General features: G+C 44.5%; 1 protein-coding gene across 1 annotated transcript in view; it reads right to left on the minus strand.

Annotated features, from left to right (window-relative positions):
- The window catches only part of LOC139465764 (macrophage mannose receptor 1-like), a 71,998-nt gene that overhangs the window by 8,131 nt on the left and 50,003 nt on the right, over positions 1-13,864 (minus strand). Inside the window, exons 34-42 of the mRNA XM_071247652.1 lie at positions 13,402-13,583; positions 12,610-12,677; positions 10,590-10,690; positions 9,426-9,566; positions 8,091-8,219; positions 6,076-6,245; positions 5,407-5,515; positions 4,823-5,058; positions 2,995-3,166 (exon numbers count right to left, since the gene is read on the minus strand). Of these exons, the coding sequence (XP_071103753.1) occupies positions 2,995-3,166; positions 4,823-5,058; positions 5,407-5,515; positions 6,076-6,245; positions 8,091-8,219; positions 9,426-9,566; positions 10,590-10,690; positions 12,610-12,677; positions 13,402-13,583 (1,308 nt within the window). The remainder of the gene's footprint in view (positions 1-2,994; positions 3,167-4,822; positions 5,059-5,406; positions 5,516-6,075; positions 6,246-8,090; positions 8,220-9,425; positions 9,567-10,589; positions 10,691-12,609; positions 12,678-13,401; positions 13,584-13,864) is intronic.

Genomic DNA, 13,864 nt, shown 5'->3' on the forward strand with positions numbered 1-13,864 from the left:
GTATGTATGAATGTGTCTGACCGTCAGTACTGGCAAAGATGTGTTTATGAATGTGTCTGACCGCCAGCACTAACCCATTTGTATCTATGAATGTGTCTGACCGTCAGTACTGACCCAGGTGTATATATGAATGTGTCTGACCGTCAGTACTGGCAAAAATGTGTTTATCAATGTGTCTGACCGCCAGTACTGACCCAGGTGTATGTATGAACGTGTCTGACCGCCAGTACTGACCCAGGTGTATGTATGAACGTGTCTGACCGCCAGTACTGACCAAGGTGTATGTATGAATGTGTCTGACAGCCACTACTGACCAAGGTGTATGTATGAATGTGTCTGACCGCCACTACTGACCAAGGTGTATGTATGAATGTGTCTGACAGCCACTACTGACCAAGGTGTATGTATGAATGTGTCTGACCGCCAGTACTCACCCAGGTGTATGTATGAATGTGTCTGACCGCCAGTACTGACCCAGGTGTATGTATGAATGTGTCTGACCGCCAGTACTGACCCAGGTGTATGTATGAACGTGTCTGACCGCCAGTACTCACCCAGGTGTATGTATGAACGTGTCTGACCGCCACTACTGACCCAGGTGTATGTATGAACGTGTCTCACCGCCACTACTGACCGAGGTGTATGTATGAACGTGTCTGACCGCCACTACTGACCCAGGTGTATGTATGAACGTGTCTGACCGCCAGTACTCACCCAGGTGTATGTATGAACGTGTCTGACCGCCACTACTGACCCAGGTGTATGTATGAACGTGTCTGACCGCCAGTACTCACCCAGGTGTATGTATGAACGTGTCTGACCGCCAGTACTGACCCAGGTGTATGTATGAACGTGTCTGACCGCCACTAATGACCCAGGTGTATGTATGAGCGTGTCTGACCGCCACTACTGACCCAGGTGTATGTATGAACGTGTCTGACCGCCACTACTGACCCAGGTGTATGTATGAACGTGTCTGACCGCCACTACTGACCCAGGTGTATGTATGAATGTGTCTGACCGTCAGTACTGACACAGATGTGTTTTTGAATGTGTCTGACCGCCAGCACTAACCCATTTGTATCTATGAATGTGTCTGACCGTCAGTACTGACCCAGGTGTATATATGAATGTGTCTGACCGTCAGTACTGGCAAAGATGTGTTTATGAATGTGTCTGACTGTCAGTACTGACACAGATGTGTTTATGAACGTGTCTGACCGCCACTACTCACCCAGGTGTATGTATGAACGTGTCTGACCGCCAGTACTGACCCAGGTGTATGTATGAACGTGTCTGACCGCCACTACTGACCCAGGTGTATGTATGAACGTGTCTGACCGCCAGTACTGACCCAGGTGTATGTATGAACGTGTCTGACCGCCACTACTCACCCAGGTGTATGTATGAACGTGTCTGACCGCCAGTACTCACCCAGGTGTATGTATGAACGTGTCTGACCGCCACTACTGACCCAGGTGTATGTATGAACGTGTCTGACCGCCACTACTCACCCAGGTGTATGTATGAACGTGTCTGACCGTCAGTACTGGCAAAGATGTGTTTATGAATGTGTCTGACCGCCACTACTGATCCAGGTGTATGTATGAACGTGTCTGACCGCCACTACTGACCCAGGTGTATGTATGAACGTGTCTGACCGTCAGTACTGGCAAAGATGTGTTTATGAATGTGTCTGACTGTCAGTACTGACACAGATGTGTTTATGAACGTGTCTGACCGCCAGTACTCACCCAGGTGTATGTATGAACGTGTCTGACCGCCACTACTGACCCAGGTGTATGTATGAACGTGTCTGACCGCCACTACTCACCCAGGTGTATGTATGAACGTGTCTGACCGTCAGTACTGGCAAAGATGTGTTTATGAACGTGTCTGACCGCCACTAATGACCCAGGTGTATGTATGAGCGTGTCTGACCGCCACTACTGACCCAGGTGTATGTATGAACGTGTCTGACCGCCAGTACTGACCCAGGTGTATGTATGAACGTGTCTGACCGCCACTACTGACCCAGGTGTATGTATGAATGTGTCTGACCGTCAGTACTGACACAGATGTGTTTTTGAATGTGTCTGACCGCCAGCACTAACCCATTTGTATCTATGAATGTGTCTGACCGTCAGTACTGACCCAGGTGTATATATGAATGTGTCTGACCGTCAGTACTGGCAAAGATGTGTTTATGAATGTGTCTGACTGTCAGTACTGACACAGATGTGTTTATGAACGTGTCTGACCGCCACTACTCACCCAGGTGTATGTATGAACGTGTCTGACCGCCACTACTGACCCAGGTGTATGTATGAACGTGTCTGACCGCCAGTACTGACCCAGGTGTATGTATGAACGTGTCTGACCGCCACTACTCACCCAGGTGTATGTATGAACGTGTCTGACCGCCAGTACTCACCCAGGTGTATGTATGAACGTGTCTGACCGCCACTACTGACCCAGGTGTATGTATGAACGTGTCTGACCGCCACTACTCACCCAGGTGTATGTATGAACGTGTCTGACCGTCAGTACTGGCAAAGATGTGTTTATGAATGTGTCTGACCGCCACTACTGATCCAGGTGTATGTATGAACGTGTCTGACCGCCACTACTGACCCAGGTGTATGTATGAACGTGTCTGACCGTCAGTACTGGCAAAGATGTGTTTATGAATGTGTCTGACCGCCAGTACTGACCCAGGTGTATGTATGAATGTGTCTGACCGCCAGTACTGACCCAGGTGTATGTATGAATGTGTCTGACCGCCACTACTGACCCAGGTGTATGTATGAACGTGTCTGACCGTCAGTACTGGCAAAGATGTGTTTATGAATGTGTCTGACCGCCACTACTGATCCAGGTGTATGTATGAACGTGTCTGACCGCCACTACTGACCCAGGTGTATGTATGAATGTGTCTGACCGCCACTACTGACCCAGGTGTATGTATGAACGTGTCTGACCGCCAGTACTCACCCAGGTGTATCTCGCAGATGTATTTGTTGAGGTTGTTACACAGGGTGTTGTTCCACCTGAAGTTCTTCTTCTCAACAACACAGCCCTCGCCGTCGGATGTCGATGGCTCCTTGTACGCCCATCTGGTTAACTCGACAGGGTACTTGTCTGTCCATGTGAAGTGGCCGTTACCCTGAAATAAACCAAGTACAACAATAATGTCAACTATGTCACGGTGTACGATCACCTATCAACATTTTCACTGAACTGAGATGAAATGGAACATATAATCAAAGTAAATATGTCTGACGACCACAATTGGACGAGGACAATAGAGTGAGTGAGTTGAGTTTAATGCCGCTTTTTACAGTAATCCAGTCATATCATGGTGTTTCAGTGTAATGTGGGAGGAAAGCCAGAAGTGATGCAGGGCTCAGATATTTACCGCTTTGGTGAAATCCACGAGCACGGGTATGGTGCTGACAAACCTAGAAGCACAATCGGAACGAATAGGGATTCGAACCCACATTCATAGATTTTCTCGCGTGCCCAAGGGACGCAACTCTGCACAATGAATTGCGTCGCCTTAGACGACTGTGCCACCCGTGCCCCCTTTGACAATAAAACACCTTACTTTAAAACGTAAAACTTGATGGCTAACGTTCAGCAACAATTGAATTTAATTAAGAAAACATATTTTTATCGTTGTAACCAAAGTTATGATAAGGTTGTAACTGGAAGTGAACGGAAACTTGAAATCAAGAAAAAAATAATTATCTATTCATACATTTCGATATAATCCGTTCCCCCAGATTATTAAATGCATTCCTGTTCAGAGCATTAGAGTAAGTGTAACGGAATGGAATTATTGGAGCTAAGCAATCTCATTAACATCAGACCTTAGTTCTCGCTGTCGCTAAACAAAGATCTGAGGACATCCCATTACGGGTCACGTCAGACCGACCTTTCGCGAACTCTGAGCGACCAATGGAATTACTGACAAGAAGTCGACATTAGCCAATCAGAAAGCAGCTTTCTCGTGCGTTACGGCACTAATTTCAAATTGGCGACTACGCTTCGAAACATATTTTGATAAATTCTCGCTTAAAAATTTGAAACCTGAACAAAAGAACATTCTCGAAAGGCTAATATATGGTCTAGATTGTATAGATTCAGTCGTTAAGCCCGTAACTATCGTTCGGAATACCCCGTTTTAAAGTTTTTCGAGGCTGCATGATGAGAAATCACATTCCGACTGTCATTTTCATGATCTGGTAAGCGACGCTCTGATTGGTCGGATGAAAGGTCGTTCTGACGTGACCCCTATTGGGATGTCCTCAGATCTTTGTTTAGCGGTAGCGAGAACTAAGATCTGATTTTAATGAGATTGTGGAGCAAAGTCACTGATATCAGAACTGGCTGAAATGGATCATTAAGTTGTCATGGCCTGGTTACCGTTTCACAAATATATCTTAGATCTGCGACTGCTGCAACACCTACACCTTCACACCGATTTACGAAAGTCGTAGCGCTTTGATCTCATTGGGCGAGTGTATCCAATCACAGGAGTCCGTATCTGAAAATAGACGCCCTCGTGCATATTCACGAGCATCTCCTTCGGGCTCGGGTGTGGCGATGGTCATGAATATGCATGAGGGCGTCTATTTTTAGATTGTTTTTAGACTCCTGTGATCCAATGTACTGGAGCCCAAAATTGTTTACAAGCACCCTCAGTCTCAGCGAAACGACAGTCGTAGTTTCCAATTACTTAAAACATAGATAATCGTCCCACTAAAATCGTATTGTACACTGTCTTTATTTAGTTCTTTGTCCCGTTTGACATACTCACATCAAGATTACTTAATCCTATCCACGACTGGCCTTGGCGCGCGACCATCAGGTCTACGAAGGACGCCTCAAAAGCATCATTGATGGAAACAAGGTTTCCTCCATCTGCGACGCAGGCAAACTGAGCGTCAGACCACTTTTTGGTGCTAGTGTAACCCTTGTAGCAGCTGTGACTGTAGTTTATATAGCCGTTGCTGCATCCCGCAGTGTTCTGGGTGGGGCTGGGATACGATGGTACTGGAACACGTGACCACCATCATTATAGTGAGTGAGTAAGTTAAAATTAAACGTCGCATCGGCATTATTTTACCATCATTATAGACATATTAATTATGTTGTTTTACGGCGTATTCCAGCTATGTCAGTTTTGAGGCAGACAATTTCTATTTTTTTCAACAGTCTGAAGCATATTTTGTTAAAAGAATTAAATGGGAAATCCTTTTTCGATAAAAATCCCTCCCACCAGAATATCAAATAGTCGTTCCCTTAATGTGCAATTGTACACTATTTGTGATTAACGCCGAAGATAAGTCTGTTGTTGCAAGTGATGAATTATCATTGAATCTCATGTCCCGAAGAGCTTACTTTTAGGTACGCTGCAGGCATACGCCCTCTTGGCATCGCAGAAGTAGTCGTCCCAGCCGCCGGCTTTGAACTTCCCCTGGGGCAGCGTCCACACCATCACGCAGTCCCGCTGGAAACACGGAGGCATTAGTAACAGTGAGGGCTGCAGTTTGGCCCTGTTTGAACAGTATTTCAGTTACATCACGGCCTGTCAGTTAGATGTAGTAGGAGGCCCGCGGCGATACAGGTTTTAAACATTAACCACCTTACTACCGGATGGTGATATGACATCTAGAAACATGATCAGGGCGAACCTGGGATTCGAACCTACGTTCACAGGTTTCTGGCGTACCTAATGATTGCACTCTTATACTCTGCAACCTCTCTTTCTCTCTCTCTCTCTCTCTCTCTCTCTCTCTCTCTCTTTCTCTCTCACTCTCTCTCTCTCTCTCTCTTGTTCTCTCTCCGTTCTGAACCGACTTACCCGATGCTCTTTCTTATCATCGGTACCTAATGATTACACTCTGCAACCTCTCTCTCTCTCTCTCTCTCTCTCTCTCTCTCCGTTCTGAAGCGACTTACCCGATGCTCTATCTTATCGTCGGTACCTAATGACTGCACTCTTACACTCTGCAACCTCTCTCTACCTCTCTCTCTCTACCTCTCTCTCTCCGTTCTGAAGCGACTTACCCGATGCTCTATCTTATCATCGGTGACATCCTCATCCGGTTGGCCAGGGGCCCAGGCTGTGTACAGTACCTCAGAACTGTCCACCCACATGTAGCGACCGTTCGTCGCCCTGTCCATAAGTCCGATCCATACCTGACCGGATACGCCCCGTAATAGTGTCGTCAGGAACTCTGCGAATGAGCAAGTTCTGATAAACAGTTGTGAGGATGATAGGCTGCAGGGGGTTGACGTTAATGGTATTCAACTGGAGTGAAATTACTATCGTCGGTACTTCATGGTTTTGTATACACTAATTCCCCATCACCTCTGAAGACATACAGACGCTTTGTGGTGTAGTCGCTATTTTTAAGCAACGAATCAATCTACGGCCTGGTTCCATGGAGAGGGAAATCAACGAAGCTAGGACCAATGAGCGCTCAGATTACATCGTCTGTGTGGTATAGTCGCTATTTTTAAGCAACGAATCAATCCACGCCCTTGTCCAAGCGAGAGCGAAATCAACGAGTGCTAGGACCAATGAGCGCTCAGATTACATCGTCTGTGTGGTATAGTCGCTATTTTTAAGCAACGAATCAATCCACGCCCTTGTCCAAGCGAGATCGAAATCAACGAGTGCTAGGACCAATGAGCGCTCAGATTACATCGTCTGTGTGGTATAGTCGTTATTTTTAAGCAACGAATCAATCCACGCCCTTGTCCAAGCGAGAGCGAAATCAACGAGTGCTAGGACCAATGAGCGCTCAGATTACATCGTCTGTGTGGTGGAGTCGCGATTTTTAACCAACGAATCAATCCACGCCCTTGTCCGAACGAGAGGGAAATCAACGGGTGCTAGGACCAATGAGCGCTCAGATTACATCGTCTGTGTGGTGTAGTCGCGATTTTTAACCAACGAATCAATCCTCGCCCTGGTTCCAGGGAGAGGAGAAATCAACGGGTGCTAGGACCAATTAGCCTCAGGTTACATCGTCAAACGTTCTTATGAATTTTGGGCCTCTACTATATAGTTCTTCAGAAACAGGCAATGGTAGGGTTCGCACAAAGTACACGCATAGGGATGGGCTTATTTTTACTTCCGTGAGTTTTTCGCGGCCTTAATTTACTACCGCATAATTATTACAGTGAGTACGGTTTTACGTCGCTTTTAGGAATATTCCGGCAATAGCACGGCGAGGAACAATAGAAATGGGCTTCACACATTGTATTCATTTGTGGAATCGAACCCTGGTCTTCGGTGTGACGGGCGAAAGCTTTAACCACTAGGCTCCCCACCGCCTCTCATTATCACACAGCACAGAGGCCGTATGTACCCAAGGGTGATGGAGAATGTTGTATCACAAACCTCTGAAGTATTGACGTTCAATGCAGCTGTGGGGACACTTTAGATCATAACGGGATTGATACTTGCTGACATATTTTGAGATTTATGCTATGATCTCCAGAGAGGAGACATTTTCATAGGCAAGGGAGTAAGAAGTCCAGTTTCCACCATTGCCGAACTAGGCTGGAACTCCGGAGTTACATTTAGGCTGGACGGACGAGTCTATGCATAGTCCAATCAAAATCGCCCAACGAACTCGACATCCGGTTCGAAAACAACATGGATTTCAACGTGCAGATTTCGATCGACTGCAGGATTTGCAAAACATGTGTCCCGTCAAATGAGCGTTGACAGCTATTTTCCAAATTTTTTCATGATTTTAATCTTGGTGCTCAAGTGATCTGATACACTTCGCGAGATAAGGCCCGTTTTATTACAATAAATTTAATTGAATATCGATAAGATCGTCTTGACTGGGCGCCGTGTTTGAAGCAAATGCAAGTGATGTGAGAGATGTAAGTTGATTGGTCAATAGGTGGCACATAGAAGGGACTTAACTCGTAATAGCCACTGGTGGCGCTACAATCGAGCTATGGAATTTCAGCGTAGTTCGACAAGGGTGGAAACTGGACTTTTAAAGTATATTAACACCCTTGCTTCGGGAAGATGGAGAGGAGAACTATCGCATCCTTACTATTTTCCAGTTTCGTGGACACGATGGCAAGGGTGGCCCCCGGAGCCGTTGACTGGCACTTTGCGTTAGCGCTCGTCCAGTTGAGGTTCTGTGCCTTCACGGTGCCTGCTACCATGTAGCATCTGTGGGCTGAAAGAGGGGGGGAAAGACGCCATGTTAGGAGGCTACAATGACAATGTGGATGTGAATGACAAACTAGCCATGACCTTGTTAATATTACCTAAGATGACAGGTGAGGTGAAATGGAGTTAAACGTCGCGTCCAGGATTATGGCATGATATATATAGCGTGTGTGCATGCGTGCGTGCGTGCGTGCGTGCGTGTGTGTGTGTGTGTACTAGTCCGGACTGATGCCGATTTATAGTGCTAGTCCACTGAGATACCATGCCGCAATTTCACAAGAATAACCCACACAGACACAGTGTACTGACTCCGAGCCGACCAGTCCTTGTTTTAGCCCCTTTATGCCAAGCGCCAGACAGGGTAACAAGAAGTACCATCTTTAAACGTCTTTTGGTATAAGTGAGTGAGTATGGTGTTATGCCGCTTTTAGCAATATTCCAGCAATCGATACCTTTTTATGTTTTTTATTTGGAACCGTGCGCTTGAAGTTTATCTCCATTCTACCATGACAATGACAACGGTTTTTTTGTATGAAAAGTCTTAATTAAGAGGTATTAATCGGACAATTGATACCTCATTTCAATCAAAGTCCGAAATATCTTAAGTCCTTGCGACCATCTGGAGGAAACATACTATGTTCTTATACTGATTTTTCATAACATATCGGTGGTACCTTACGCATTTAGCCAAACGTGGTCAATTCCATGTGTAGATATTACCAAAAGATATGGTGAAGTTCGAAATAAATCTATATGTACATAACGAAGTGCCCCAACGCATTGATTCCACTGCCGGTGTGACACGAGGTTAGGTACCGACCATTGATATTCCTGGGCCTGGTATTTTATCGAAAAAAAACCCATTATCCCCGAAAATTCTTGAAAAATATAATTTTACATCAGACTGTCGGGAAAAAAAGAAATTGCCTGCCACAAAAATTACCTTTTTGCAAGGTGTTTTTCAGGCTAATAATTGTAAATAAAAAAAATATACCTGGTTTTGTATCTTTAGCTGAAAATATATCTAATCTCGATACAAAATCCCAGCACACCCCCCCCCCCCCCCCCCAAAAAAAAATAAATAAATAAAAAAATAAAAAAATAAAATAAAATAAAAAATAAATAAAATAAAAGCAAAAAAAACCCCCCAAAAAACAACAACCCAAAAACCAACAAACCCAAATCCCAACAAAAGAACAAAAAAAAGACTCACAGCTGAAGACGGTCTTGAACCCTGGGGGGCAACCTCCTTGTACAACCGCTGTCGGGGCTGGAGTCATGGGGGCTGTGTTCCATGGCTTCTTCTGACATATAAACCCCATGACGTCATTGCAGTTCTGGTCATACCACGTGCCTGATATGGTGAAGGCATAGGTCATAACAAATGCTGGGATAGGCATTATGAAGTTGAACAACATGAAGACACGAGGCTTACGAAGACATAAAACATGTTTTAGATAATAACGTCATTACTGATAGTAACGACGGTTGGGGGCTGCATAATGTTTTGTAGGTCCATGCATGGAATGCTTTGACATTGATTCAGAAACGTAACTAAAAGGCACATAAACTGGAGTCAGGTATATCAACTTGTATTGATTCTATTGTTTGTTTGTTGTTTAACGCCACACTCAGCAATATTCCAGCTATATGACAGAGGTCTGTAAATAATTGAGTCTGAAACAGACAATCCAGTGAGCATCTACTTAATTGAGATACGATGACATGTATCAACCAAGTCAGCGAGCCTGACCACCCGATCCCGTTAGTCGCCTCTTACGACAAGCATGGTCGTCTTTTACGACAAGCATGTGTTGCTGAAGACCTATTCTACCCCGGATCTGTATTGATTCTAAGTTGGGTTTGGCTGCAAATTATCTGTATGTATGTAGATGTAGATCAATAAGTGGAGGAGTAAAGCAAAATTTTAATGAAAAAGGGATGCTGAAAAAAATCGGCCTTACATATGTTATTAATACATTAATTATGCATTTAGCCCCATTCAATATCTATCGTTGTTGAAATCTATAAATTTGAACTAATTGTAAATATATTTTGTGTAACCCTTTGCCTGTGTCAATAGCCTTGCATTAAGTTGTCTTTGTATTGTTTTGGCTCTAAACTATTAACAAATCAATAAAAGACACGGAATACCCATAGCCTTAGTCACAACCAATCCTTGTACAGATTTACCTCCCTTAGTCGTGCCAGAATCATAAGATTCACCTGATCATCTTTGACACGTGTCCATTGATTTCATGACCTGCGTTGTTTATTTGGCTTCGTGTCATACCACTCTGATGTGCCACGATTTCATTAAATGTTAAAGCTACATGAACTATTCACTCATTCGCTCAAAATGTAATAACATTCTCACCAAAGTGATGATCGAGGTAGACACATCTCTTCTCACCGAGACCATCATTAGGCTGACGAACCTGCCAATCCAGGAACTGTACAGGGCTCCCGTCAGACCACCTGGTACACCAAGAACATCATGTTAATATATATGTAATCCCCCTGTACGCCATGCGATGTTCCTCGTACACCTTCACACACAATGGAATCCCCCGAACGCACATAGAGATACACTTTCAAACACAATGAGATTACCTGATCGCTTGTAATTAGCCTTTAAGCACAATGGGATCACCTGCATGTTTGTAATTAGCCTCTTAGCACAATGGGATTACATGCATGCTTGTAACCAGCCTTTAAGCACAAGGAGATCACCTGCATGCTTGTAATTAGCCTCTAAGCACAATGAGATCATCTGAATGTTTGTAATTAGCCTTTAAGCACAATGAGATCACCTGCATGCTTGTAATTAGCCTCTAAGCACAATGAGATCATCTGAATGTTTGTAATTAGCCTTTAAGCACAATGAGATCACCTGCATGCTTTTTATTAGCCTCTAAGCACAATCAGATCACCCGCTCGCTTCTTATAAGACTTTAAGAACAATGAGATCACCTGCTCGTTCGTTATTAGCCTCTTAGCACAATGAGATCACATGCACGCTTTTGATTGCACAATAGAACACCTGCACACTTGTAATTAACCTTTAAGTACAATGAGATCATCTTCTCGCTTGTAATTAGCATTCAAGTACAATGAGATGATCTGTATGCTTGTAATTAGCATTCAAGCACAATGCGATCATCTGTATGCTTGTAATTAGCATTCAAGCACAATGAGATAATATGCATGCTTGTAATTAGCATTATGATTAGCACAATGAAATCCCCCCCCCCCCCCCCCCCCCCCCCCCGGGCATATGGAAATAAACCTGCATGCACGTTGATACAGATCAAAGTCAGCCAAGGCGCAATTCGCATTGCACAGTTGCATCTCTTAGGCTTACCAGGATCATATGATGGCGGTTAGAATTCCAGATTTGCTAGTCTGTCTTACAGACCCTGATACATTTATATCAACTACAGCCCATGCAAGTCTATAATGTTTGGCAAGTCTAGATTACTGCAGTATCTGAAAATGAAGAGAATCACTGGGCTCCCTTTTTATTAGATTTTTATTAAGATAACTGAACAACTGTTTTTTGATATGTTCATTTCAGAGACTATATGTTAGTCTACAGATTTGCCTATATCATGTTTCTAGGTTTTTGTGAGCTCCATATCCGTGCTCGTGGATTACTAAGTTTAAGACTTGCATCACTTTCCTCTTACAGTATCCTGCTACACAGTGATACACGTGCACTACTCTACAATGCACTTTTCAGCTCACCCACTCCAACGTTCCCTTTAAGGAGTCGAGGTGAAATGGGGTCGACTGTCGCGTTTAAGATTATTCACTTATCGCGATGTGCGTTTGTGCGCGTGCGTGCTTGAGTGGGAACGAATTAAGGAGCTTGCGATACCATGCGGCAGTTTAAATATGGATCTCCCACTCAGACATATTAAACGATCCTTGTAATATTCCCTTAATGCCGAGCGCCAGGCAGGGAAACAACAAGTACCATCTTTTAATGTCTCATGGCATGACCCGGCCAGGGGATCGAACCTACGATCGTACGCTCTCCGGATAGAGGCTCTATCCACTAGACTACGGAGTGAGTGCGTGAGTGAGTGAGTGAGTTGGGAATAACGCCACTTTTAACAGTATTCCAGTTACATCACGGCGTGTCAGCTTAATGTGGGAGGAAAGCCCGTAGTGATGCAGGTCTCAGACGTTTACCACTTCGGTGAAACCCACGAGCACGGGTATGGTGCTGACAAACCTATTAACATAATCGGGGCGAACCGGGATTCGAACCCACAATCATAGATTTCAGGCGTGCCGAAGGGACGCAACTCTGCACAGCGAATCGCGGCGCCTCAGACGACTGGGCCACCCGTGCCCCCACTAGACCACGGAGGTCCTCCCTTTGGACTTACTGGTAGCCAGACATATCCAGGTTGTTTAACCCGATCCAGTACTGTTGTCTTCTGAATGCCCTGGTAATCTGTAACACAAAGCGTTGGTGAATTCATAGGGTTTATTACATTTCCAGAGTGAGTAATTTGGGTGTTGAACACGCTTTGAAAAGTATTCCAGTTATATCACGGCGTGTCATCTTAATGTGGGAGGAAAGCCCGAAGTGATGCAGGTCTGGGACGTTTACCATTTCTGTGAAACCCACGAGCACGGGTATGGTGCTGACAAACCTAGAAACATAATCGGGACGAACCGCGATTCGAACCCACGATCGTAGGTTTCTGGCGTGCCCAAGGGACGCAACTCTGCACGGCGAATTATGGCGCCTTAGACTTGTTCGTGTTCTAATATTTAAACAAAATGCTTCATGAAAACAACCTCTTAACATCATTACCTATGTACTTCGTGTTATCATTAAGTTAGTTATCATTCTGAGAATATATCTACTAGTAACTTTTATGACATTTTCCAAACGTTTTGCTTAAACTATGCCGGACCCGTGAAGTTCCGGGATAGAATAGGTCTTCAGCAACCCATGCATGCCGAAAAAGAGCCGACAAACAGGATGGGTGGTCAGGCTCGCTGACTTGGTTGATGCATGTCATCCTATCCTAACTGCGTGGATTGTCTGGACCAGACTCGATTATTTACAGACCACCGTCATGTAGCAGGAATATTTCCGAGTGCGGCGTTAAACAACATAAAACAAACAAACAAAAACTATGCAGCCCTCGTGGGTCGTTTATACTTACCAAAGTGGTGAACAAGCCATTGTCGTCCGGACTATGGATGCTGGCCAGATCACCTCCTGCAGCCATACAGTACCTCTGGGATTCGAACCACGATTTATGGGCGTCTGACCCGTTTTGTGGGCTCAGCATATAACATCTGTTGTTGTAGAAATACCAGGTGCCATTGCCCTTACACAGGCTCGCTGCATCAGGGATTGAAATGAAATCAGGATCTTATTAAAAAGGATTTAAATCAGGATTACAGTATTTAGACTAGACAGGGTCTTGTCTATAAGTAATTCAAGCAGGATCCTATTTAATGTATTTCAATCAGGATGCTATAAATAAGTATTTTTATTATTGCAGGATCCCAGTAATAAGTAATGAAATCAGGATCTTATTAATAAGTAATTAAATCAGGATCCAATCCATAAGTAATTCACGCTGGATCCTTATAAACGTAATTAAGTCAGGATTCTATAAA

This window comes from Haliotis cracherodii, unplaced genomic scaffold (assembly GCF_022045235.1).
Source record: "Haliotis cracherodii isolate W230 unplaced genomic scaffold, xgHalCrac1.p SCAF_18, whole genome shotgun sequence".
Taxonomy (NCBI): Eukaryota; Metazoa; Mollusca; class Gastropoda; order Lepetellida; family Haliotidae; genus Haliotis; species Haliotis cracherodii.